The sequence below is a fragment of the Neoarius graeffei genome, chromosome 12, assembly GCF_027579695.1.
Source record: "Neoarius graeffei isolate fNeoGra1 chromosome 12, fNeoGra1.pri, whole genome shotgun sequence".
Classification (NCBI taxonomy): Eukaryota; Metazoa; Chordata; class Actinopteri; order Siluriformes; family Ariidae; genus Neoarius; species Neoarius graeffei.
The window spans coordinates 24701754-24722771 of NC_083580.1; the positions used below are offsets into that span (position 1 = coordinate 24701754).

At 41.4% G+C, this 21018-nt stretch overlaps 1 protein-coding gene across 1 annotated transcript in view; it reads left to right on the top strand.

Annotated features, from left to right (window-relative positions):
- Positions 1–1150: 1150 nt before the first annotated feature.
- Positions 1151–21018, top strand: part of tbca (tubulin cofactor a) — a 30082-nt gene continuing 10214 nt past the window's right edge. The window contains exons 1-2 of the mRNA XM_060935720.1: positions 1151–1328; positions 17945–18050. Coding sequence (XP_060791703.1) covers positions 1273–1328; positions 17945–18050 — 162 coding nt within the window. The 5' untranslated portion in view covers positions 1151–1272. The remainder of the gene's footprint in view (positions 1329–17944; positions 18051–21018) is intronic.

Here is a 21018-nt window from a genome sequence, read left to right on the forward strand (position 1 = left end):
GACTTGATAAAATATAGTGGACCAACACCAGCAGATGGCATGGCACCCCAAATCATCACAGACTGTGGAAACTTCACACTGGGCTTCAAACACCTTGGATTCTGTGCCTCTCCACTCTTCCTCCAGACTCTAGAACCATGATTTCCAAATTAAATGCAAAATGTACTTTTTTTCATCTGAAAAGAGGACTTTGGACCACTGAGCAACAGTCCATTCTTTCTCTCCTTAGCCCAGATAAGACACTTCTGACATTGTCTCTGGCTCAGGAGTAGCTTGATATTAGGAATGCGAAAGTTGTATCCCCTTTCTTGAAGATGTCTGTTCATGATGGGTCTTGATACACTGACACCAGCCTCAGTCCACTCCTTGTGAAGCTCTCCCAAGTTCTTGAATCAACTTTTTTTCTTGAAAATCCTCAAGACTGCGGCCATCCCTGTTGCTTGTGCACCTTTTCCAGCCACCCTTTTCAGCAATGACCGTTTGTGGCTTACCCTCCTTGTGGAGGGCATCAGTGATCATCTTCTGGACAACAGTCAAATCAGCAGTCTTCCCCATGATTGTGGTTGTGTGTACTGAACTAGACCGAGAGATACACTGTGTTCACACTGTTTTACTCAAACTCGAAATGAAATATTCTAATATTTTGAGATTTTTTTTTTTTGTACTGTATACCATACTGTTTAAAATTAAAATAGAAAAATGCTTGAAACATTTTCGTTTATGTGTAACGAGTCTATAATATAACATTTTCACTTTCTTAAATAACTGATGGAAAATATTGAACTTTTTCACAATATTCTAATTTTTTGAGATGCACTAGTACATTTTAATTTACAAGGACATTTGTGCATATTGTGCAGATTTCAAGGTACATGCAAAATAATTTCTATTAATTTAACATGCTTCACATATTTGTTGGCTTGTTACACATTTGCACCATCCAGTTTATTTGTAATTTTTATTTACGTGTATATTCGAAAACAACTGCATATTTCACTACATTTATGATGTACAAAGCCTTTTTGACCCATTTTCGTAGCCCTAACTATACTGCGCCAATCCGCAATGCACATGCGCACTAGTGTTGCGCATGCGCACATTTTTATTACGCTTGGACAGCGCAGCTTGGGTTGTGACGAGCTACGTGAGATGTACGCATGCGCAGTCCAGCATTTTGGAAGTGTTGGAAAGCTTTTTATTTCAGTTGTCTTTTTTTAAAAATTGCTATTATTTACGAGTCTTTTTTTACTACCCTTTTCAGAAATTACCTTCATGATGGCGGATCCAAGAATACGCCAGATAAAAATAAAGACTGGAGTCGTGAAACGGTAAGTGTACAAAAGAACAGTGTTTGTAATTTTATTTATTGGTAGCATGAGTGCTACTAGGTCGCGGCTACACAACTCAACTGCGGGAAGGTGCGTTTCTGGTGCAGCTAGCAACCGAAATAATGTTCAGTCCCGTAGTCAGCTGGCTAGCTCTCTTTCGTTTTCCCTGGAATTTTGTTTACTTAGCACTTTTTATATTGTTCACTAAAAGTGACATTGAAGTGTTGTAGCTAGCATGCTAAACCTAAAAAGCACACGAACGAAAACTCAGCAGTCGTAAGGGTAACGAACATGGGAGAGAATGTGCCATTTATATTTTGTATTTTGTTATAACATCACACAGTATTGTATTTATTATAGAATTTTACTGTTGTCAGATTCTTGCTTAGATATATAAGCATATTACATGCAGGAAATTTGTAATCAATAAGTCGTAATTAGTGTAGTTAGTCAGGTATTCTAAAAAAAAACGGAAGAGCGGAAAGCAGGCTTGTTGTTTTTAAAATCTCTGGGAATTTAGTTTGTGTTGATAGTTTTGTTGAGTCACCTTCTGCTTGTGATCAAATTTGGCGTTTTTCCCAAAACTGAACTTAAGGCCAGCGTGACCATACATACAAGTGTGATGTCCAGCTTTTCAAGGATCATTGTTGGGCTTTGAGACTGGAATGTGAGTATTTACAATGTACTATTATAGAAACAGAATCCTACGGAGCCGTAGAGGGGACATGGTGAATAAAAAAATAATAAGGCGTGGGAACGACTTATAAGGCGTGTGCACGAGATATTAATGCGCGCGCACGAGTTATAACCCGTGCGCACGCTTTGCGTTAAGGCGTGCGCTCGGGTAGTTAAAAGTGAAGGGACGAGTTACAAATCGTTCCCTCGCTTTCATTAAGGCGTGTGCACGAGATATTAAATCGTTCCCTCGCTTTCATTAAGGCGTGAGCACGAGATATTAATACGTGCGCTCGAGTTATAAAGGCGTGCGCACGGGTTATTAAAAAGTGAGGGAACGTCTTAAAACGCGTTCCCTCGGTTTATATCCAAGGCGTGGGAATGATATCCTATGTCGTTCCCTCGACTTATTAAAATATTCCCACAATATCCTTGTTTTCGTTGATCTCGTTGCCTACACACACACGTACACACAGGCTGTAGGTCACCATGGTAGCTCCGGAAATACTAGACGCTATTTTATTATATTTTAATACTGGACTCAGATGCACAGAAATCCTCGATGCACTTGCATCCCAATGTGGCTTTATTATCAGTCTGAGACACCTCAAGAGAGTTCTGAGAGAGAATGGGCTTCGCCGTCGTAGTTTTTCTGACCTAGGAACGACTATAGATTTCATCATCAGCCAACTAAATAGCCCAGGTCGCCTCCACGGGTACCGCTGGATGCACGCAAAGTGCCTGGAACATGGCATTCAGGAAAAAACAGAGGATGTACGGATTATCCTTCAACTACTGGACCCAGAGAGTGTTGCGCTACGCCGTCATCGTACACTTCAGCTCAGACAGTACTTTTCCAAAGGACCCAATTTCATTTGGCATGTCGATTCTTATGACAAACTAAAACCGTTCGGAATCTGCATAAACGGATGCATAGACGGGTTTTCCCGTAGGATCGTCTGGCTGAAAGCCGCATACACAAGTAGTAACCTGCGAGTGATTGGCAGTTACTATGTGGATGCAGTGGAGAGGTTAGGTGGATGCCCAAGAATCGTACGAACTGATTTTGGAACTGAGAATGTGACTGTGCGAGACATCCAGAAGTTCTTCAGGCGTGACGGAGAAGACGACAGGGCAGGGGACCGAAGCTACATCTCCGGGGCCAGCACTGCAAATCAGCGTATTGAATCTTGGTGGGGCCAGTTGTGTAGACAAGGGGCTGAATACTGGATCGAGTTCTTCGGAGAGCTGAAGAACTTCTGAATGTCTCGCACAGTCACATTCTCAGTTCCAAAATCAGTTCGCACGATTCTCGGGCATCCACCTAACCTCTCCACTGCATCCACATAGTAACTGCCAATCACTCGCGGGTTACTACTTGTGTATGCGGCTTTCAGCCAGACGATCCTACGGGAAAACCCGTCTATGCATCCGTTTATGCAGATTCCGAACGGTTTTAGTTTGTCATAAGAATCGACATGCCAAATGAAATTGGGTCCTTTGGAAAAGTACTGTCTGAGCTGAAGTGTACGATGACGGCGTAGCGCAACACTCTCTGGGTCCAGTAGTTGAAGGATAATCCGTACATCCTCTGTTTTTTCCTGAATGCCATGTTCCAGGCACTTTGCGTGCATCCAGCGGTACCCGTGGAGGCGACCTGGGCTATTTAGTTGGCTGATGATGAAATCTATAGTCGTTCCTAGGTCAGAAAAACTACGACGGCGAAGCCCATTCTCTCTCAGAACTCTCTTGAGGTGTCTCAGACTTATAATAAACAGAGGTGTCAAAAGTATTACCATTTATTACTCAAATAGAAGTATAGATACTATGGTTTAGAAATACTTTTCATGAAGTAAAAGTATCAACTGAAGCTTTTTACTCAAGTAAAAGTAAAAAGTATACTGATTTCTAAACTACTTTAAAGTACAAAAGTAAAAGTAATGAAAGAGGAAAAAATGCTATTAAGGACAAAGGCGCAGCCTAGAAGTCCACATACAGTCCATTCTCCTGACCCATTAAAATGTGTTTCATGGAGCACAAGTAATAATGACTTGTTGTCTGTAAGTGTTGTAATGGTGTAAAACTTCATACCTCAGAAGTAAGTTATCAATACATTTTTATTGAAAATGTATATATTAACTAACACACACACACACACACACACACACACACACACACACACACACACATGTCTCGACCACATCACCCCATCCTACTGATCCACACAGATGGAAAAAACAACTAAAGTAATACGATTTATTTGAAAAGATTGCAGCATTGTAATGTCCAAAATATTGTATAACGCAATATTTTTGCAGTATGCTGGCAATCATTTTGTGTCCAAAGTTGCATTGCATTCACTGTCTAAACGGCAGTAATAATACAGTATTTGAATGCAATGAATGAATGAATGAATACTACACTAACACTACTGTAAAATTACAGTTTTTTTCTTTTTCATATGGGACGTGCAGTAGAGGCAGCAGGTTCCAGTTAAAATGCAAGAAAAACACTTTCTCATCCCTACTAGTTACTGGCTCACCAAGAGAAGTCAACAGAATGTTTGTGTTCCAGCAATACGAGGCTGAACACAGGCGAGGAGAGAAAGGGCGGCCGCTGGAATGCCGACACACTACAAGCTAATATAACGTTTACTAAGCTAAGACCTGTCACTTTACTCAGTAACCCCCACCAAGATACCATAACTGCGTTTGTAAACTTAACCTGACTCAGAAAAGAGAATGCCGCATGGTTCGTGGGGGGGATTCCACTCCTGACAAACGAACGAGAGCCCGCAATTTACTAACGGTGTTGAAGTCAGAGCTCTGATTGCTGTGTGCTTGGAGCGCCCTGAGTGGCAGTTGATTAGGTGGACAAGGTAATATAAAGATTGGCGCAATGAAATGCAAGTAACGAGACTATTATAAACGTAACGAAGTAAAAGTAAATGCTTGAAAATGTAACGAGTAGAGATAAAAAGTAGGTTGAAAAATTATTACTCCAGTAAAGTAGAAAGTATCAATTTCTACTTAAGTAAAGTAACGAAGTATTTGTACTTCGTTACTTGACACCTCTGATAATAAAGCCATATTGGGATGCAAGTGCATCGAGGATTTCTGTGTATCTGAGTCCAGTATTAAAATATAATAAAATGGCGTCTAGTATTTCCGGAGCTACCATGGTGACCTACAGCCTGTGTGTGTGTGTGTGTGTGTGTAGGCAACGAGATCAACGAAAACAAGGATATTGTGGGAATATTTTAATAAGTCGAGGGAACGACATAGGATATCATTCCCACGCCTTGGATATAAACCGAGGGAACGCGTTTTAAGACGTTCCCTCACTTTTTAATAACCCGTGCGCACGCCTTTATAACTCGAGCGCACGTATTAATATCTCGTGCTCACGCCTTAATGAAAGCGAGGGAACGATTTAATATCTCGTGCACACGCCTTAATGAAAGCAAGGGAACGATTTGTAACTCGTCCCCTCACTTTTAACTACCCGAGCGCACGCCTTAACGCAAAGCGTGCGCACGGGTTATAACTCGTGCGCACGGGTTATAACTCGTGCGCACGGGTTATAACTCGTGCGCACGGGTTATAACTCGTGCGCACGGGTTATAACTCGTGCGCACGGGTTATAACTCGTGCGCACGGGTTATAACTCGTGCGCACGGGTTATAACTCGTGCGCACGGGTTATAACTCGTGCGCACGGGTTATAACTCGTGCGCACGGGTTATAACTCGTGCGCACGGGTTATAAGTCGTTCCCACGCTTTATTTTTTTTATTCACCATGTCCCCTCTACGGCTCCGTAGAATCCCGTTTATTCGCCATATAAATTTTATACGATAGTAACAGTACAATGCAGATGTACTGACAAGTTGACAGTACGTTTAAGGTTCCAATTATGCTGTATCCAGTTTGATTAGCAAGAGAGTGAGCTATGGGGGGGAAAAAATATAGCAGCTGTCTTGCTGCTTCTATTCTGCGTGTGTAACCACGTGACAGTGTGACGTATGCACCCAAATGCAATGACGTACAAAAGTAGCATATTTTATTAACATTCTAATTACCTCGCCCTGGGATGGAGTCCACCAAGGGGCAAGGTATTGTTTTCGGTGGGATTTCTTTGTTTTTTTTGTGAACGATATTACGGGAAAACGGCTGGACCAGTCTTCATTAAACTTTCAGGTTAGATGGGCATTGGTCTCAAATAGAACCTCCAACATTTTGAGGGTCGTCCGGTTAAGGTTTTTGTGGCTACTGCTTTATATACAGTGTCATTGTGCTGTAAGAGTGTAAAGCCAGTATCTCACTGGGCTGCAACAGCTTGCAACAAATTGCGAACGTCATTCGCGAGAGTTTCAAAAGTGTCTTGAAACATTTGCGGGGCTTCTCAATTTCCTCGCATGAGTCGCAAAGTGTCGCTTTTTCGTCGCTGAAATTTTGAACATGTTAAAAAAAATTAGTGCGACAGAATTTCTCTCAAAATAGCCGCAAATGCGTCGCTGGTGTCGCAAAGCCGTCACGAACCCTTCTCAAGTCAGTTTCCCTGAGGCTTCCTCTACTTCCCTGCCTGCCGAGAGAAAGCCGGGCTGCGACAGCCTGCGACTAGTTGGAGACGCAACAATTGTGGTAAAATATGCGAATATCAAATCAGTGTGATTTCAAGTGGAAATTGTCGCTAATTCGCATATTTTATCGCAATTGTTGTCTCCATCTAGTCGCGGGCTGTCGCAGCCCAGTGAGAGGCTATCCTAACAATCGCACAGTATGGTGTGTTCTGATTGGCTGAGAGCAGTATAGTGTGTTCTGATTGGCTGAGGGCAGCTGAGAATCAGAATCAGAACCATGTTTATTGGCCAAATATGTTCACACAAGGTCAAAATCAAGGTCACCAAAAAGGTCAAAATCGTTTTTTACGTGTTATCTTCCTTCATATTCACCATAAATGCTACCGGGTGAGGTTTGTTTTGCCTGACACTTGTTAGTCTTGTATTATTAACCCAACAAAACTTTATATTTTTAAACAATAAAGATCTTTGACAAAATGGAGTATAAACACAGTCTAAAACCATGCAATATATATTTGTATACCTCCTGCGCCCCCCCCCCCCCCCCCCCTTGTTGTTTATAGCCCCTTTTTTGGCACTTGATGGATCACAGTGGAAATAAGCATTTATATTGTATTGTGCTATCCATGTGTTTTAATGTGCACTATACTTGTATTTTGTACATTATTTTACTAATTAAACTAATCAATAAAAACATCACTAAGCAAATAGTACCATTTTATGCTAATTTAATTTTCTTTTCATAGACAAAGTAAAATCAGTTTAACCCTTTGGTGACTGACCCCTTGAAAATGGTTCCTCCAGGAACTATGACTTTTCAGTTGTCAAGACAACAGAAGAACTAAAATACAAAAACAGAAAGATACGTCACAATGCTCTTGTGCACAAAACAAAATGCTCTTGTATTTTAGTTTTTCCGTTGTCTTGACGACTGAAACGTCATCGTTCCTGGAGGAACCATGTTCAAGGGGTCAGTCACCAAAGGGTTAATCAAAAGCAACAATCGATGGAGGTAAATTACACAAGGCACAGCATACTTCGGCAATCTCATCAAGTTAAATCAGCTTCCATTTTTTTTTTTCTTAAGTTCCACAAATTCACAGGTCATATCTCTGTTGCAGTGTTGCATTTGAGATATTTGTAACCCAGTGAGTTGCGTCTGACAAATACTAAGTGTGCGTCTCTGCTGGGAGGGTTTCAGGCACAGTTTCATTTGACTCTGGTATGTCTGTTAAACAAAGTGCATAAGTGAAAGTTTTAAAAGTTACTGGAACGGCATCGCTAATATCTCACCTGGCCTACATTTGTTCTCCTTGTGTATCCAAACTCGCTAAGGTTTGCACTGCTTTTAATCTGGTTTTCTTGGCAGAGCTTTCATTTATCCTGTTGCTTCTTGATACTGCAAGACGAGTTTTCATCTCAATCTTATTGTGTCCTAATCTGAGGAGTGGTGCCCAATTTGGATTTGTTTTATTGCATAGGTTTGCCGGTGCTCCTGCAAGTGAAGTGTTCATGCTAAAGCTTAAAAGTTCAATTTAATCAGCTGAAAAAATAGCTTTAATTAGCAGTGAACTATTACCAGACATAAAGTGGTCACCACACACACGGGTGTAATTAGCTTTTTCCTCAGTTAAGTCCTTACGATGTATGTTTTTGAACCACAGTGCACGGCGTTCTCTGGACAGTTCTTCATCTGTTTTGTCACAGTTTTTAGGCATTTTGGAAATTCTGAAGAACCGTTTCTCTGTCACAAGTAGCATTGTTACTGCAATTGTATACCGTTGTCTTTCTTCAAAGGGAAAAGAATCCAAAGAAAATCACAAAGCATTGCAGCAGCTCACACGTGAAGCACCGCTATCTTGGTGGTTATCATCCAACATGGCGGACTTAAGGTTTGGAAAATAAGTTTAACATCACATGCGCATGAAGAATAATCGGTGACATTAAAATCAAACAAAACCCAAAAAATAAACTCTTATAGTACTGACAGATATTATCCATGTTTGAGTGTTCACTTGTTCACCTGGGTACTATGTACAGATTTGTTTTTCTTTTAAAAATAAAACATCCCTTGGTGCTGCCATCTTACTCTCTCCGAGGTTCAAATATTGCATTCCGAGTACAAATTGCGTGAGAGAATCCGAGCTTGTGGCATCACTTACCCACCACGTGACTTTCTGAGGCTGAGACCTAGTGGATGGCTTCTAAATTGTTATAAACAACCCCGAAGGTGTCCAAGTGTCAAGCGTTTGGCTGTAAAAATAAGCCAGATCATTGAAGCAGTGAAAATGCACACCCGTAAACAGCAAGCGCGCACACACCCAGCATTTGGGAGCCTTTTGCTGCCTATAGAGGCCTTTTACATGAGGTCATAACTGCGAATTTGTTCATGCAGCCATATTGTCAGCAAGCTTTGTGTTTGACAACAACCAGCACAAGTGTACGTGAGTGATTGTAAGCCCAATTCAGTAAACATCTACAGGTAGTCGTCGACTTACGACTGATTGACTTTACGACCATCTGGTTATGACTGGCAAGTGTTTCCCAGCTGAGCTAGCTGAGCATACGACAGTTTCTGCCCCAGCTCATGGCAGCGCCCAGCATCCAAGCCTCTTCTATTATGTGTGCAGTGTTTCGCTGGACAAACGAGTGAGCTACAGCGTGCGTATGGCTTAACCAGATCTTATGCTATAACGTGCGCAGCTGGTAATCAAAGTAACTTTCACTTTTCTGTTCTGTTACACTGTTCTGTGTCCAATGTCCAAAATGAAAAGTTAGTTTTCAACTGTTCAGCTAAAAAAAAAGTAATTAAAACGATTGTTGTTGAAATGATGTTTGCAATTTATTTATAATCAAAAACTGATACAGGTGGATGAAAGAGTGATGGTGTGATAAAGTACTATACTAAGTACTACTGAGTGATAAGTCCTAGTGAATGCTTGATAAGTAGACAATAGGGATGAGCGAGTACAGCTGTATCTGTTAACCATATGAATTATCCGTATCTGTACTTGGAGTGGGCGGGGCCTAACCTGGAAGTGGGTGGGATTTAACCTGGAAGTGTGTGTGTGTGTATATATATATATATATATATATATATATATATATATATATATATATATATACACAGGGAGTGCAGAATTATTAGGCAAATGAGTATGTTGACCACATTACCCTCTCTATGCATGTTGGCCTACTCCAAGCTGCATAGGCTTGAAAGCCTCCTACCAATTAAGCATACCAGGTGATGTGCATCTCTGTAATGAAAAGGGGTGTGGTCTAATGACATCAACACCCTATATCAGGTGTGCAAAATTATTAGGCAACTTCCTTTCCTTTGGCAAAATGGGTCAGAAGAGGGATTTGACGGACTCAGAAAAGTCAAAAATAGTGACATATATTGCAAAGGGATGGAGCACTCTTAAAATTGCCCAGCTTTTGAAGTGTGACCATCGAACACAATCAAGCGCTTCATTCAAAATAGTCAACAGGGTCGCAAGAAGCGCGTTGAAAAAAAAAGGCGCAAACTAGCTGCCCGTGAACTGAGGAAAGTCAAGCGTGAAGCTGCCAAGATGCCACTCGCCACCAGTTTTGCCATATTTCAGAGCTGCAACATCACTGGAGTGTCAAAAAGCACAAGGTGTGCAATACTCAGGCACACAAGGCACACAAGATGAAACGTCAAGACTGGGCCAAGAAGTATCACAAGACTGATTTTTCTAAGGTCTTATGGACAGATGAAATGAGAGTGAGTCTTGATGGGCCAGATGGATGGGCTCGTGGCTGGATCAGCAAAGGGCAGAGAGCTCCAGTCCGACTCAGACGCCAGCAAGGTGGAGGTGGGGTACTGGTATGGGCTGGTATCATCAAAGATGAGCTTGTGGGACCTTTTCGGGTTGAGGATGGCGTCAAGCTCAACTCCCAGTCCTATTGTCAGTTTTTGGAAGACACCTTCTTCAAGCAGTGGTACAGGAAGAAGTCAGCATCCTTCAAGAAAAACATGATTTTCATGCAGGACAATGCTCCATCACACGCATCCAAGTACTCCACAGCATGGCTGGCCAGAAAGGGTCTAAAGGAAGAAAGATTAATGACGTGGCCTCCTTGTTCACCTGATCTGAACCCCATAGAAAACCTGTGGTCCCTCATCAAATGTGAGATCTACAAGGAGGGGAAACAGTACACATCTCTGAACAGTGTCTGGGAGGCTGTGGTTGCTGCTGCACGCAATGTTGATCGCAAACAGATCAAAACACTGACCGAATCCGTGGATGGCAGGCTTTTGAGTGTCCTTGTAAAGAAAGGCGGCTATATTAGTCACTGATTTGTTTTTTTTGTTGTTTTTGAATGCCAGCAATGTATATTAGTGAATGTTGAGTTGTTATATTGGTTTCCCTGGTGAAAATAAATGAGTGAAATGGGTATATGTTTGTTTATTGTTAAGTTGCCTAATAATTATGCACAGTTATAGTCACCTGCACACACAGATATCCTCCTAAGATAGCTAAAACTAAGAAAGCCCTACTCCAACTTCCAAAAATACTCAGCTTTGATATTTATGAGTCTTTTGGGTTCATCAAGAACATAGTTGTTTTTCAGTAATAAAACTAATCCTCAAAAATACAACTTGCCTAATAATTCTGCACTCCCTGTATATATATAAATATAAATTTTTTTTTTTTTTACTAAATTCTAACAGAAAACGAGAGCGCCCGAAAGGGAAAACCGAGCCGCCTCATGGCTGTAATGCAAATTGCTTTCCTCCTCAGTATACAGGTGCGCTTCCATGGTAGGGAAAAAGAAACTACCGCTGCTGCCTATGTAGTGCCCTATTTATACAAATAGGAGTCATTCAGGATTCAGCCATGTTTTTGCTCCGCGTCATGGCTGAATCCTGAATGACTCCTATTTGTATAAATAGGGCACTACATAGGGAGCAGTGGTAGTTTCTTTTTCCCTGCCATGGAAGCGCACTTGTATACTGAGGAGGAAAGCAATTTGCATTACAGCCGTGAGGCAGCTCGGCTCGGTTTTCCCTTTCGGGCGCTCTCGTTTTCTGTTAGAATTTGGTAAAGAAAAAAAAAAATAAATATTATTTACCAGCTTACCGGGTCCATGAACATAAATCTGACAGCTGACAAGGTCGGGATATAAACGAATCGAATACAAACCACCCGCCGGGACTCCTACTTATGCGGCTCCAGCTTATCCTTGAAGCTGGAGCCACAGCTGGATGAAGCAGGCAGCGCGCAGTGATAAGAAGGGAGAGAAAATAGTGCCAAGCGATTTCGAGGTCTGACTTTTTATTTGGCAACGGTTTTGTGATGCAAATATATCACTCTTTTGAACACGTACTGTTTTGAGACGAAAAATGTTTTACTTTCGTGATCCCAACAAACTTGCCGGACTACTTTCATCTGGACAAGAACTGGACTCGCAGGATGCTGTCAGGGGCAAGTCAGTGTGTTTGCACGACACTATTGATGGGGATGCCATACAGATTCATGTCAAAAATCCCGAACTATCCCTTTAACGTAAACCTAGAGACGCCGCCGAACTTTAAGGCAGATGTTTGGAGGCACTTTGGATTCCAAAGGAAAGGAGAAAAAAAACAGTGAGCCAGTGTTCTGTAAAGTTATCCTACCTCTTGGATTTGTCCTACCAAGCCTACTGCGCATGCGCGAAATCCAGGAGGGTAGGAAAATTCAACAGTAGTTTTGTCCTACCTATCAGCTGGGCTGATACTCACCAATTTTCTATTTCACGCATTTGCTGATTTTCATGTTTTGTGCGTATTGGCAGAGTCAAATAATTTGTAATGCTTTGTTTTGAATAATAAACCGGTCTGTATGAGAACTTGCTAATTCATGTGTTCTGCGCATGCGCAGTAGGCTTCGCGCATGCACAGTAGGAGACTAAGATGCACACTGCACTTTTCAATGTGTTTCAGACAGTGTGTTGTTCCTGCAAAATAAGCACAAGTTAAATGTTCTCCGGTATATGTTCTCAAGTTTACAAAGAACAAATTGATATTAGTGTTAGCACTGAAATGTATGTGCAGTCTGCAGTGCAAGTTTTAAGTTTTCATAAAACAATTTGATTCTGCTTGTTAAGCAGCACTGATGTGTCCATGCTAGGGATGGGACATGATTTTCGAATAGTCGAATATTCGTGACGAGTTCGAATAATGAATAGTAATTTCGAATGCCGTTTTGGCTTGCGTTACATTCCACTAAAAAAAAAAAGAGCGCGGAAAGGCGTTTCCTTGTTCCTAACATACTCTGTTGCATTAATTCGGCCAGAGGGTGCTGCTATCGTACAGTAAAGGTAGTCAAAATAACAGAAGAAGAATTGCAATTTGCAACATGCGGTGCGATGCAGAGATGCAGCGAGGTAGCAAAAGTTCCGTATGGTCCTCATTTACTTTGATAAATGAAAATGAAGTGGAATGCAACATCTGTCAGGTAAAGCTGGCATACCACAGATCAACCACCACCATGCACAACCACCTGAAAGCGAGACATCCAGTAGAAGTGACTTCGGGCCAGCAGTCAGTTGCCGCTTTCATGGTGAGGTCATCTAAGTTGAATGCCGCCCGTGCCGAAAAAATATCAACTCTCCTCACTAAGATGATAGCTAAAGATATGCTGCCTGTTAGCTTTGTGGAAGGAGAAGGCTTTCGAGAGTTGATGAACTTTCTTGAGCCTGAATATAGAGTTCCATGTCGAAAAACAATCACTAGCAGGCTGGAAAAACTTCGTGATGAAAATGCAAGCATCCTACAAAGGAAATTAGCGAATGTCCATAAAGTGTCCATAACTACAGATTCGTGGACGGCGCTGACAACGGAATCCTATGTCACCATCACCTGCCATTACATGCTAGACTGGGAGATGCAGAGTGCTGTTCTGCAGACCAAAGCCATGCCCGAGAGACATACGGCTGAGAATCTCGCAAATGTACTGTCTAACGCGAGGGACCACTGGGGTCTCACTGGAAAAGTCATCGCGTGCGTGCATGATAACGCCAGTAACATGGTTCTAGCCAATTCCGACGCCGGGCTGGGGTGGGACTCGCAGCCTTGTTTTGCACACACTCTTCAACTGGCTACAAACGACGGTTTCAAACTGCAAAACATAAACCACGTCGTAAAAGCTGCCAATCGTCTGGTGTCTCACTTCCATCATAGCACGGTGGCAACAGAAGCTCTGAAGCAAAAGCAACAGCTCCTAAACGTGCCTGCACACAAGTTAGTGCAAAGCTGCCGGACGAGATGGAATTCGATACATGACATGTTCGAGCGCTTGTTAGAACAGAGATGGGCTGTGTGCGCTGTCTTGTCAGACAGAAATGTCACCAAATTATCGGATGCGCGCACCCTGGAATTGGCCGATGATAGCTGGGGTGTGATGGAGGAAATTTTGCCTGTGCTGTACTCACTCAAATGCGCCACCACTGCGTTATGTGGAGAGTCGAATGTGTCGCTCTATGATTTTTCCAGTGGTTGCAAACCTACTGTCCAAACATCTCAAAGAACTCCCAGAAGAATCTTCCAAAGTCACCGATTTCAAAAAAGCGGTGTCTGCCTCATTGAAAGAGCGCCTTGCACCTGAAAATGCCAGCAGCGCACGCAAGGTCGCATACATTGCCTCATTTTTGGATCCCAGACACAAACACCTGAGGTTCGCAACTGACGAGGTGAGAAACACAGTGCAGGCCGAGGTGAGAAACCTTCTGTCCATGGCAGATGATGAAGAGGCCGGAGAGGCGGCGGAATCGCATGAAGGGCCCAGCGAACCAAAACATTCCCGAAAGGATGGCCCATTAACAGCAGCAATTGCCGTCATATTTGGCGAGGATTACAGCACAGAGAGGGCAACATGCGTGACTGAATTGACTCAGTACTGCCAGGATACATGCCCACCGCTCCACGCTGACCCGATGACATGGTGGAAAGACGATCAACAGAAATACCCTCGCCTGGCAAAGTTGGCCAGCGCCTACCTGTGTGTGCCTGCAACATCCGTGCCATCGGAGCGTGTGTTCTCCGCAGCCGGTCTAATTGTCAATAGGCTGCGTACCCGTCTCCATCCCGACCACGTCGACATGTTAATTTTTTTGAACAAAAATATGTCTTAAGTTTATTCTGCTCTGACTGTTCGAATGCTTTCATTATCGTTTCCTAAACGGGCAGTTTCACCCGCGGTTCCTTTTAACAGACGAAAATAGTCGTGGCTGCATAGAAATGTACAATAAAATTGGAAGCCTATATTATTGTTTGATACTGTAGGCTATGTGAGGTGAATGGAAGTTTGTTTTTTGATGACTCATTAAACCGTTACCACTTTCACCCTGTCTGTCATGTGTGTGCGTGTTTGGGTGGGGCGGGCGGGGTTCTGTCGATTTTCGAATCGAATTTCGAATATCTTTTAGCGAATTTCGAATAGTGTTTTTGATCAAAAGTCACATCCCTAGTCCATGCTTACAGAAAAGTTGATAATACTAGCACAGAAATGGGAATTTTCTGTATGTTCTAGTGAAGCAACTCTTGGTTTTGCCAGCAGTGGAATAGAGACAAATATGTCTGGCAAGAGTGTGTAGTTATGTATGTGAAATGTAATTTTACAGTGGTCAATAAATTCTGATTTTCTTCAGTGACACAAATATCGTGATGTGGTTGAAATTACATAATTTGGGCTACACCCTGTTTTTCTGAATTTGGGCTTTTCCCGTCGTGATGCAGGGTAATTTGGGCTTTTCTGCATGTGCAAAGTGCTGTTTTCCCAGTGCTGTGTTTAAACCTGCTGCTGTTTTTTTTTTTTTTTTAGCTACAAAGTTATGAATAAAATAAAGAAATCTATGAATGTTATTTTTACCTTTATTGCAAAGTGTCTACAGCCTTAATCCCTCTTGATGTACATGACAAAAATAATTAGAATACAGTTAGTTAGTATTTAAAAGATGGGTTGGGGCCTGAGGCAAGCCTGGAGGAAAGGAGCCTGTGAATGAAAAAGCAAGGTATGCACTGTTGCCATCAAAGAGACAAACCTGTAGCAGACCTGTGACACAAAAGGTTTTTCAGTCACATCACAAGAATTGGCAGTGCAATTCACAGTATGTAGTCAGGTAAAATATCTTAGTTTAAATGATAGGCCAGTGTCTAAGACCATCAATAAGAGGACCAAGCTCCAAGTCACTGATTCCACCCACACTTGTACAACTGTGTGTGTGTTTTAAGATACAAGCTATATCTTAAATACACAGTTGTGTCCCAAATAGCTCTCTTTTATTCAGTCTTTTACCTGATTTTAAATCATGACACTAGTTATCAGAGAGATTTCAGTTGAGGTCAGATAATGTGGGTTTTAGGGCTATTTTTAGGTTTTTAAATGATACAGGAATTATTAGGAGAATTTAGCACAATAGGGTAGTAAACATTCTGGTTCACACTCCAGTCCAGAAGGTGGCGGTAATGCACCTAAAAGCTGTTTGCCAACCGCCATAAAAGATTTACCTAACGTGGAAATCCCGCTGTGGTCATTGGTATGCAAGTTTTGCTCCTCCACGAAATCATGGCATGCCGATCGCAATTCATGGAGAATTTGTGCTCTGTGCAAGGCGTACGGCTTAGGGATGGCGAAAACTAAAAATCTTGACCGACCACCGAGCCTCATTAGCCGGTTAAAGTTGGTTAACCTATGAGTTTAAACAGGGATGCAAACTGCGTGCCTTTTTCACGGCTCGTGCAGATCCGATTATTTTTTTTTTGGGGGGGGGGGCGTTGGAGTGTCTGAATAATTTCATCAGAGTAAATTCTGTATTAAAATTACTACATAAGCAAATGCCGTTACAGTCCATGAAAAAGCCGTGAAAGTTTGTGTGGAGAGATATGATCTGCAATAACATGCATTGTTGGCTACGGACCGAAACATACTTTCAGAATGCACTGGCCAAGGCAGGACTAAACTCGATGTGCCTTCTAATAATAAAAAAAAAAAAATAATAATTTGTAAGCTAAAAAGCCTGTGTCTACACTTTTTTTTTTTTTTCTCTCTTTCGCCGAGTGGCAGCTGTGTTCAACTGGAGCGGGACATGACTGAGTGTTTCTGATTTGTCAGCTGTCTTTAACTGGGGTGGGAGGGCGGGACATGACTGAATGGGTGTTTCTGATTTGTCAGCTGTCGTCCTTACACTGCATGGTGTGCCCCAAGTGTTTACAACACAGAATTCCAGGTTCTCCGCTCCAAAATCGGCAGCTTCAAAACGATTTTTTTTTTTTCACCGACAACCAAAAAAAAATTAACCGGTTGACGTTGATTCGGTCAACCACCGGTCAAACGGTCATCGGTTAACATCCCTAGTACGGCTAGTTTGACGAACCCGGAACAACATGGGAATGGTGCGGATTTTGTGTCAGTTACGAGAAATGCATGCTAATTCTTGCTAATTTCAGTGTTTTTAAAGAAGTCAAGATATTGGGTTTTATGCAGCCAAGTTTATTTAAGCAATTTTTTTTTTTTTTTTTTTTTTTTTTTTTTTTTTTAACTTTTGGTAGCATATTTTGGGCACTTGACCTTAATTTGGGCTCCTTTTTAATTTGGGCGCCTATGACATTATCCATCGCAGGGTCATGTAATTGAAGGGCCTGACCAAGATAGAACAGAACTGGAGCTTTTTTTAATGATGGTCAAATTTGTGTAATATTTGTACATACTGACTTAATCACATTTATGAAGACAGATCAAACTTCTGCAAAGTAATATCTTTACTAATTTAATTTCCTATTTTCACACTCCTGTTTCTTGGCAGAATAAGTTCCCATCACTTCACAAAGTGCTGCAAATCAAAATAAACAGCAGAATGACCCCTTTCCAATGATGGAGCAAATAAAACAATGAACATTTTCCATTAGGCTCTAAGCACATATATTTGCAAGTTACTAAGTCATGAAGTAATTTAACCCCCCCCGGGATTTGATATTACCAGATTCCCGACAATGTCCCCTACACAATTATGAAAAGATATATCTACTGCCAGCATTTCATGGTGAGATTCATGTTAAAAACATATCAGATGCTCTTTTTATTTTCCCCATTAATATTTTAAAAAATGCAAGTATTATCATAATTATGGAAGGTCTGGACTTCCTAGACTGTTCTGGGGGGGTGGGGGAAGCAAGATATAGCATGCATGCCTAGCCCTTAAAATGACCAAGATAAGAGCTTTAAAGTGGAGGTAGTGAAATTACCCTGAAAATAGCCTAGGGTTCAGAAGGTTAAATATGTAGCTTCTCTTTGTGGTTAGATCCCTGTCGTCTATGACCTTTCTTTTGCTTTATTTATTTAATTATTTATTTTGTAGACTGGCTAAAGAAGAGGTATTGTACATAAAGGAGGCAAAACAGCAGGAGGAGAGAATCGAGCGCCTGAAAGCCGAGGCAGGGGACGAGTATCTCATCAAGAAACAGGTAAATGCAAAATGTATCAGAAAATGTACTGTATAGAGTTGGTTAATGTGGAGCACATATAGGTGTGATGGTGATCCAGAAAGTTAAAGCTTGATCCCAACTGGTTCTTTCAGCAGAACAATTATCCTAAGCATAGCTTAATAGTTGTAACAAAATTGCTTAAAGGAGCAATGCATAAGAATTTGGCTACCTGGCAAATTCATACAACACATTCTAAACAAATAGGGGGCAGTATATCATCAAAGCTGGTGTCCACCCCTACCAGGTGTCCAGCCACTACTGGGCTAATACATTCTAACTTTAGTCATGAGTGGTGTGTATGTTTTTATTTATAATGCATCAGAAATGCATACACACATGCATATAAAATACACAAGTGCTGACTGATTTTATATAAAGGGCTGAGTGCGGACTGAACACTACACTGACTCACTATTGCCTCTTGAGCTACAAGACAAAGTATGTACTATAAAACTCTTAGAAATTCTTATACACAGCATCTGTAAAGATAACGAAGTGAAAGTATTGGAGTGCAATCATAAAGCCCTGACCTGTATCCCATGGACAGTTATTACAGGGGCTTCAAAGTTTGGGAGAATAGCAGGGTATAAATTTACAGCAGGGTGCAAAATGGTAAAATGTCTGCCAGCGGCAGACGACATGCACGCAAAGCGTGCAGGGGGGGTTTCAAAGGGGGGTGCGCCCCCCCTTTTGGCACGGAAAACTTTATGAAATGCACTGAGAAATGGTGGCCTCTGGTAACTTTTAACAGTGAAAATAAAGGGTAATCAATACTATTTGGAAACTTGAAATATGAAACCATACCTCAGTCATTTTATCAAATTTCAGAAATATTTGCAAACAAACACATAAAAAGTAGTCAGATTGAAATCCACATATGGATGATATAATAATTTTAAGTCTGATGTGCACTTTGACTAAGCTAAGGTGACAAGTTTCTCCAGATTCTCTAATACTATTGAAGAATATGGTGAAATCTTGAATACAGATGAAGAACAAAACAACTTCAATTATAATCAAAATGTTTATTTTTTGGCAGTCAATAAACTGTTACATAAAATGCAGCTACATCTACTTCATCAGCTGACTTCATCGGTATTAAAAAACAGCAGCTAGCAGCACTCATTGACAGTCTCAGCATTTCTACTGAAAATAAGTTTTATCCAAATCTCATCAACCTAATCATGTAGGGGCCTACTGAATAGAAATTATATAAATCTAGTTATTTAGTGCGGGTTAGGCACAACAAATATATATAATTTTTTTTTTTTCTTTTCCCCATGGGGCGGGATGGTTTGGAACAGGTCATCTAAAATTGGGATAACGTTTTACCCAGGACGGGTATTTGAGGCGGGTCGTCTAGTTTAAGCTTGATTAGCGTTGTTACGCACAGTTTTTGTTTTTTCGAGCAGCTGTCAAACGCAGAGTCAACTTTACGGTCTGCGATTATAATGTCTTAAGCAAGGCTGAGAAACGGTGGACTAAGACGCATTTATTTTTCTATATCAACACAATGACAGAATAAATTTGTGTTCAAAACGTACTTGCCTTTCCCTCTAGACCTTTTTAGCCACGCATCCAGCATGGAGCCGCCTGCAACTCTCTTCGTCGCCATTTGTGAGTCACATGATGGTATGAACCATTCACAGTCCATGGAACACACTAAGCCAATCAGAGTACGGCTTACATATGGCACAAGGGGGAGTAGTGGCTGCACTCATGTCGAGGATGTAAACAAAGTTGACGCGGCAACGGACATACATGACATAGTGGATGTAATTTACGTTCACAATTTTTTTTTTTTTTTGCCATCAGAAATATTTAATATTAAATTTTGTGACTCGACTGACAATAGCCGGCGGCATAACAAGCCACAGACGGCGATTTGCCGCCGGTGACCGGCTACTTCTGAGACCGCAGTATTAGAGTGAACTTGGAGGGGGCAAGTGTCTGAGCAAGTAGGACCACAAACCTGACTGAGTTGCACTAGTTTTGTTAGAAGGAATGAGCAGAAATTCCAGGAAAGTATTGCGTGAAGTTTGTGGAGAGTTACCTTAAAGCAGGGGTGCCCACAATATTTTGATTCGCGAGCTACTTTTAAAATGACCATGTTAATATGATCTACTCGGACTAGGTTGTTACCACTACTAGGCCTACTATGACTACTAGTGCTGCTGCTGCTGCTACTACTACTACTACTAATAATAATAACAATAATGACACTTGTTTTGATTTATAAACATTCATATGCAATTTGTTTAATAATATGCAAACATGCATACAAAAAGGTGACTGAAATTTACATTCAAATTATGTTAAATGCATAAGCTTTGTACTCCTAAACGTATTTTTGTTCAAATCACTTAACTTTTATAAACCGCAAACTACTAATAAGTAAACATGAAACAAGCCCACTGTAAAAAAAAAAAAAAAATGGGCTATGTTTAGAAAAAAAGTTAAATGCATCCACACAGGCATTGTAAACCCCAAAACATTGTTCACATCAATTGACTTTTGTATAGCCTGCTAGACAGAGATTTGACATTTACAACAATTTTATATAAAAACATTTTTCCTCCTTTTTATATATATTTTTTATTTTTTTAACCATGGAACTTAGCAACAGCACAACATTAATACATAGCATACTGATGTAGGCCCTAAATCAGATCTTAATCCGATGATCGGCACTGGAGGGAGTCAGAGAGGGCTGCATAGTCCGGACAGTAGCTGCTAGTAGCAAGCCTCAAGCAGGCCTCGAGATGATCGTCGGACATACTGGAGCGGTATTTAGACTTAATGATCTTCATATGCGAAAAGGCCGACTCGCACAAATAAGTGGAGCCAAACAATGCGGTTAAGGAGGTGGCACATTGCCGCATGTTCGGGTACTTCGCCTCCGTGAGTAAATTCCAAAACGGCCCATGCGCCCTGGACTTCAACTCGA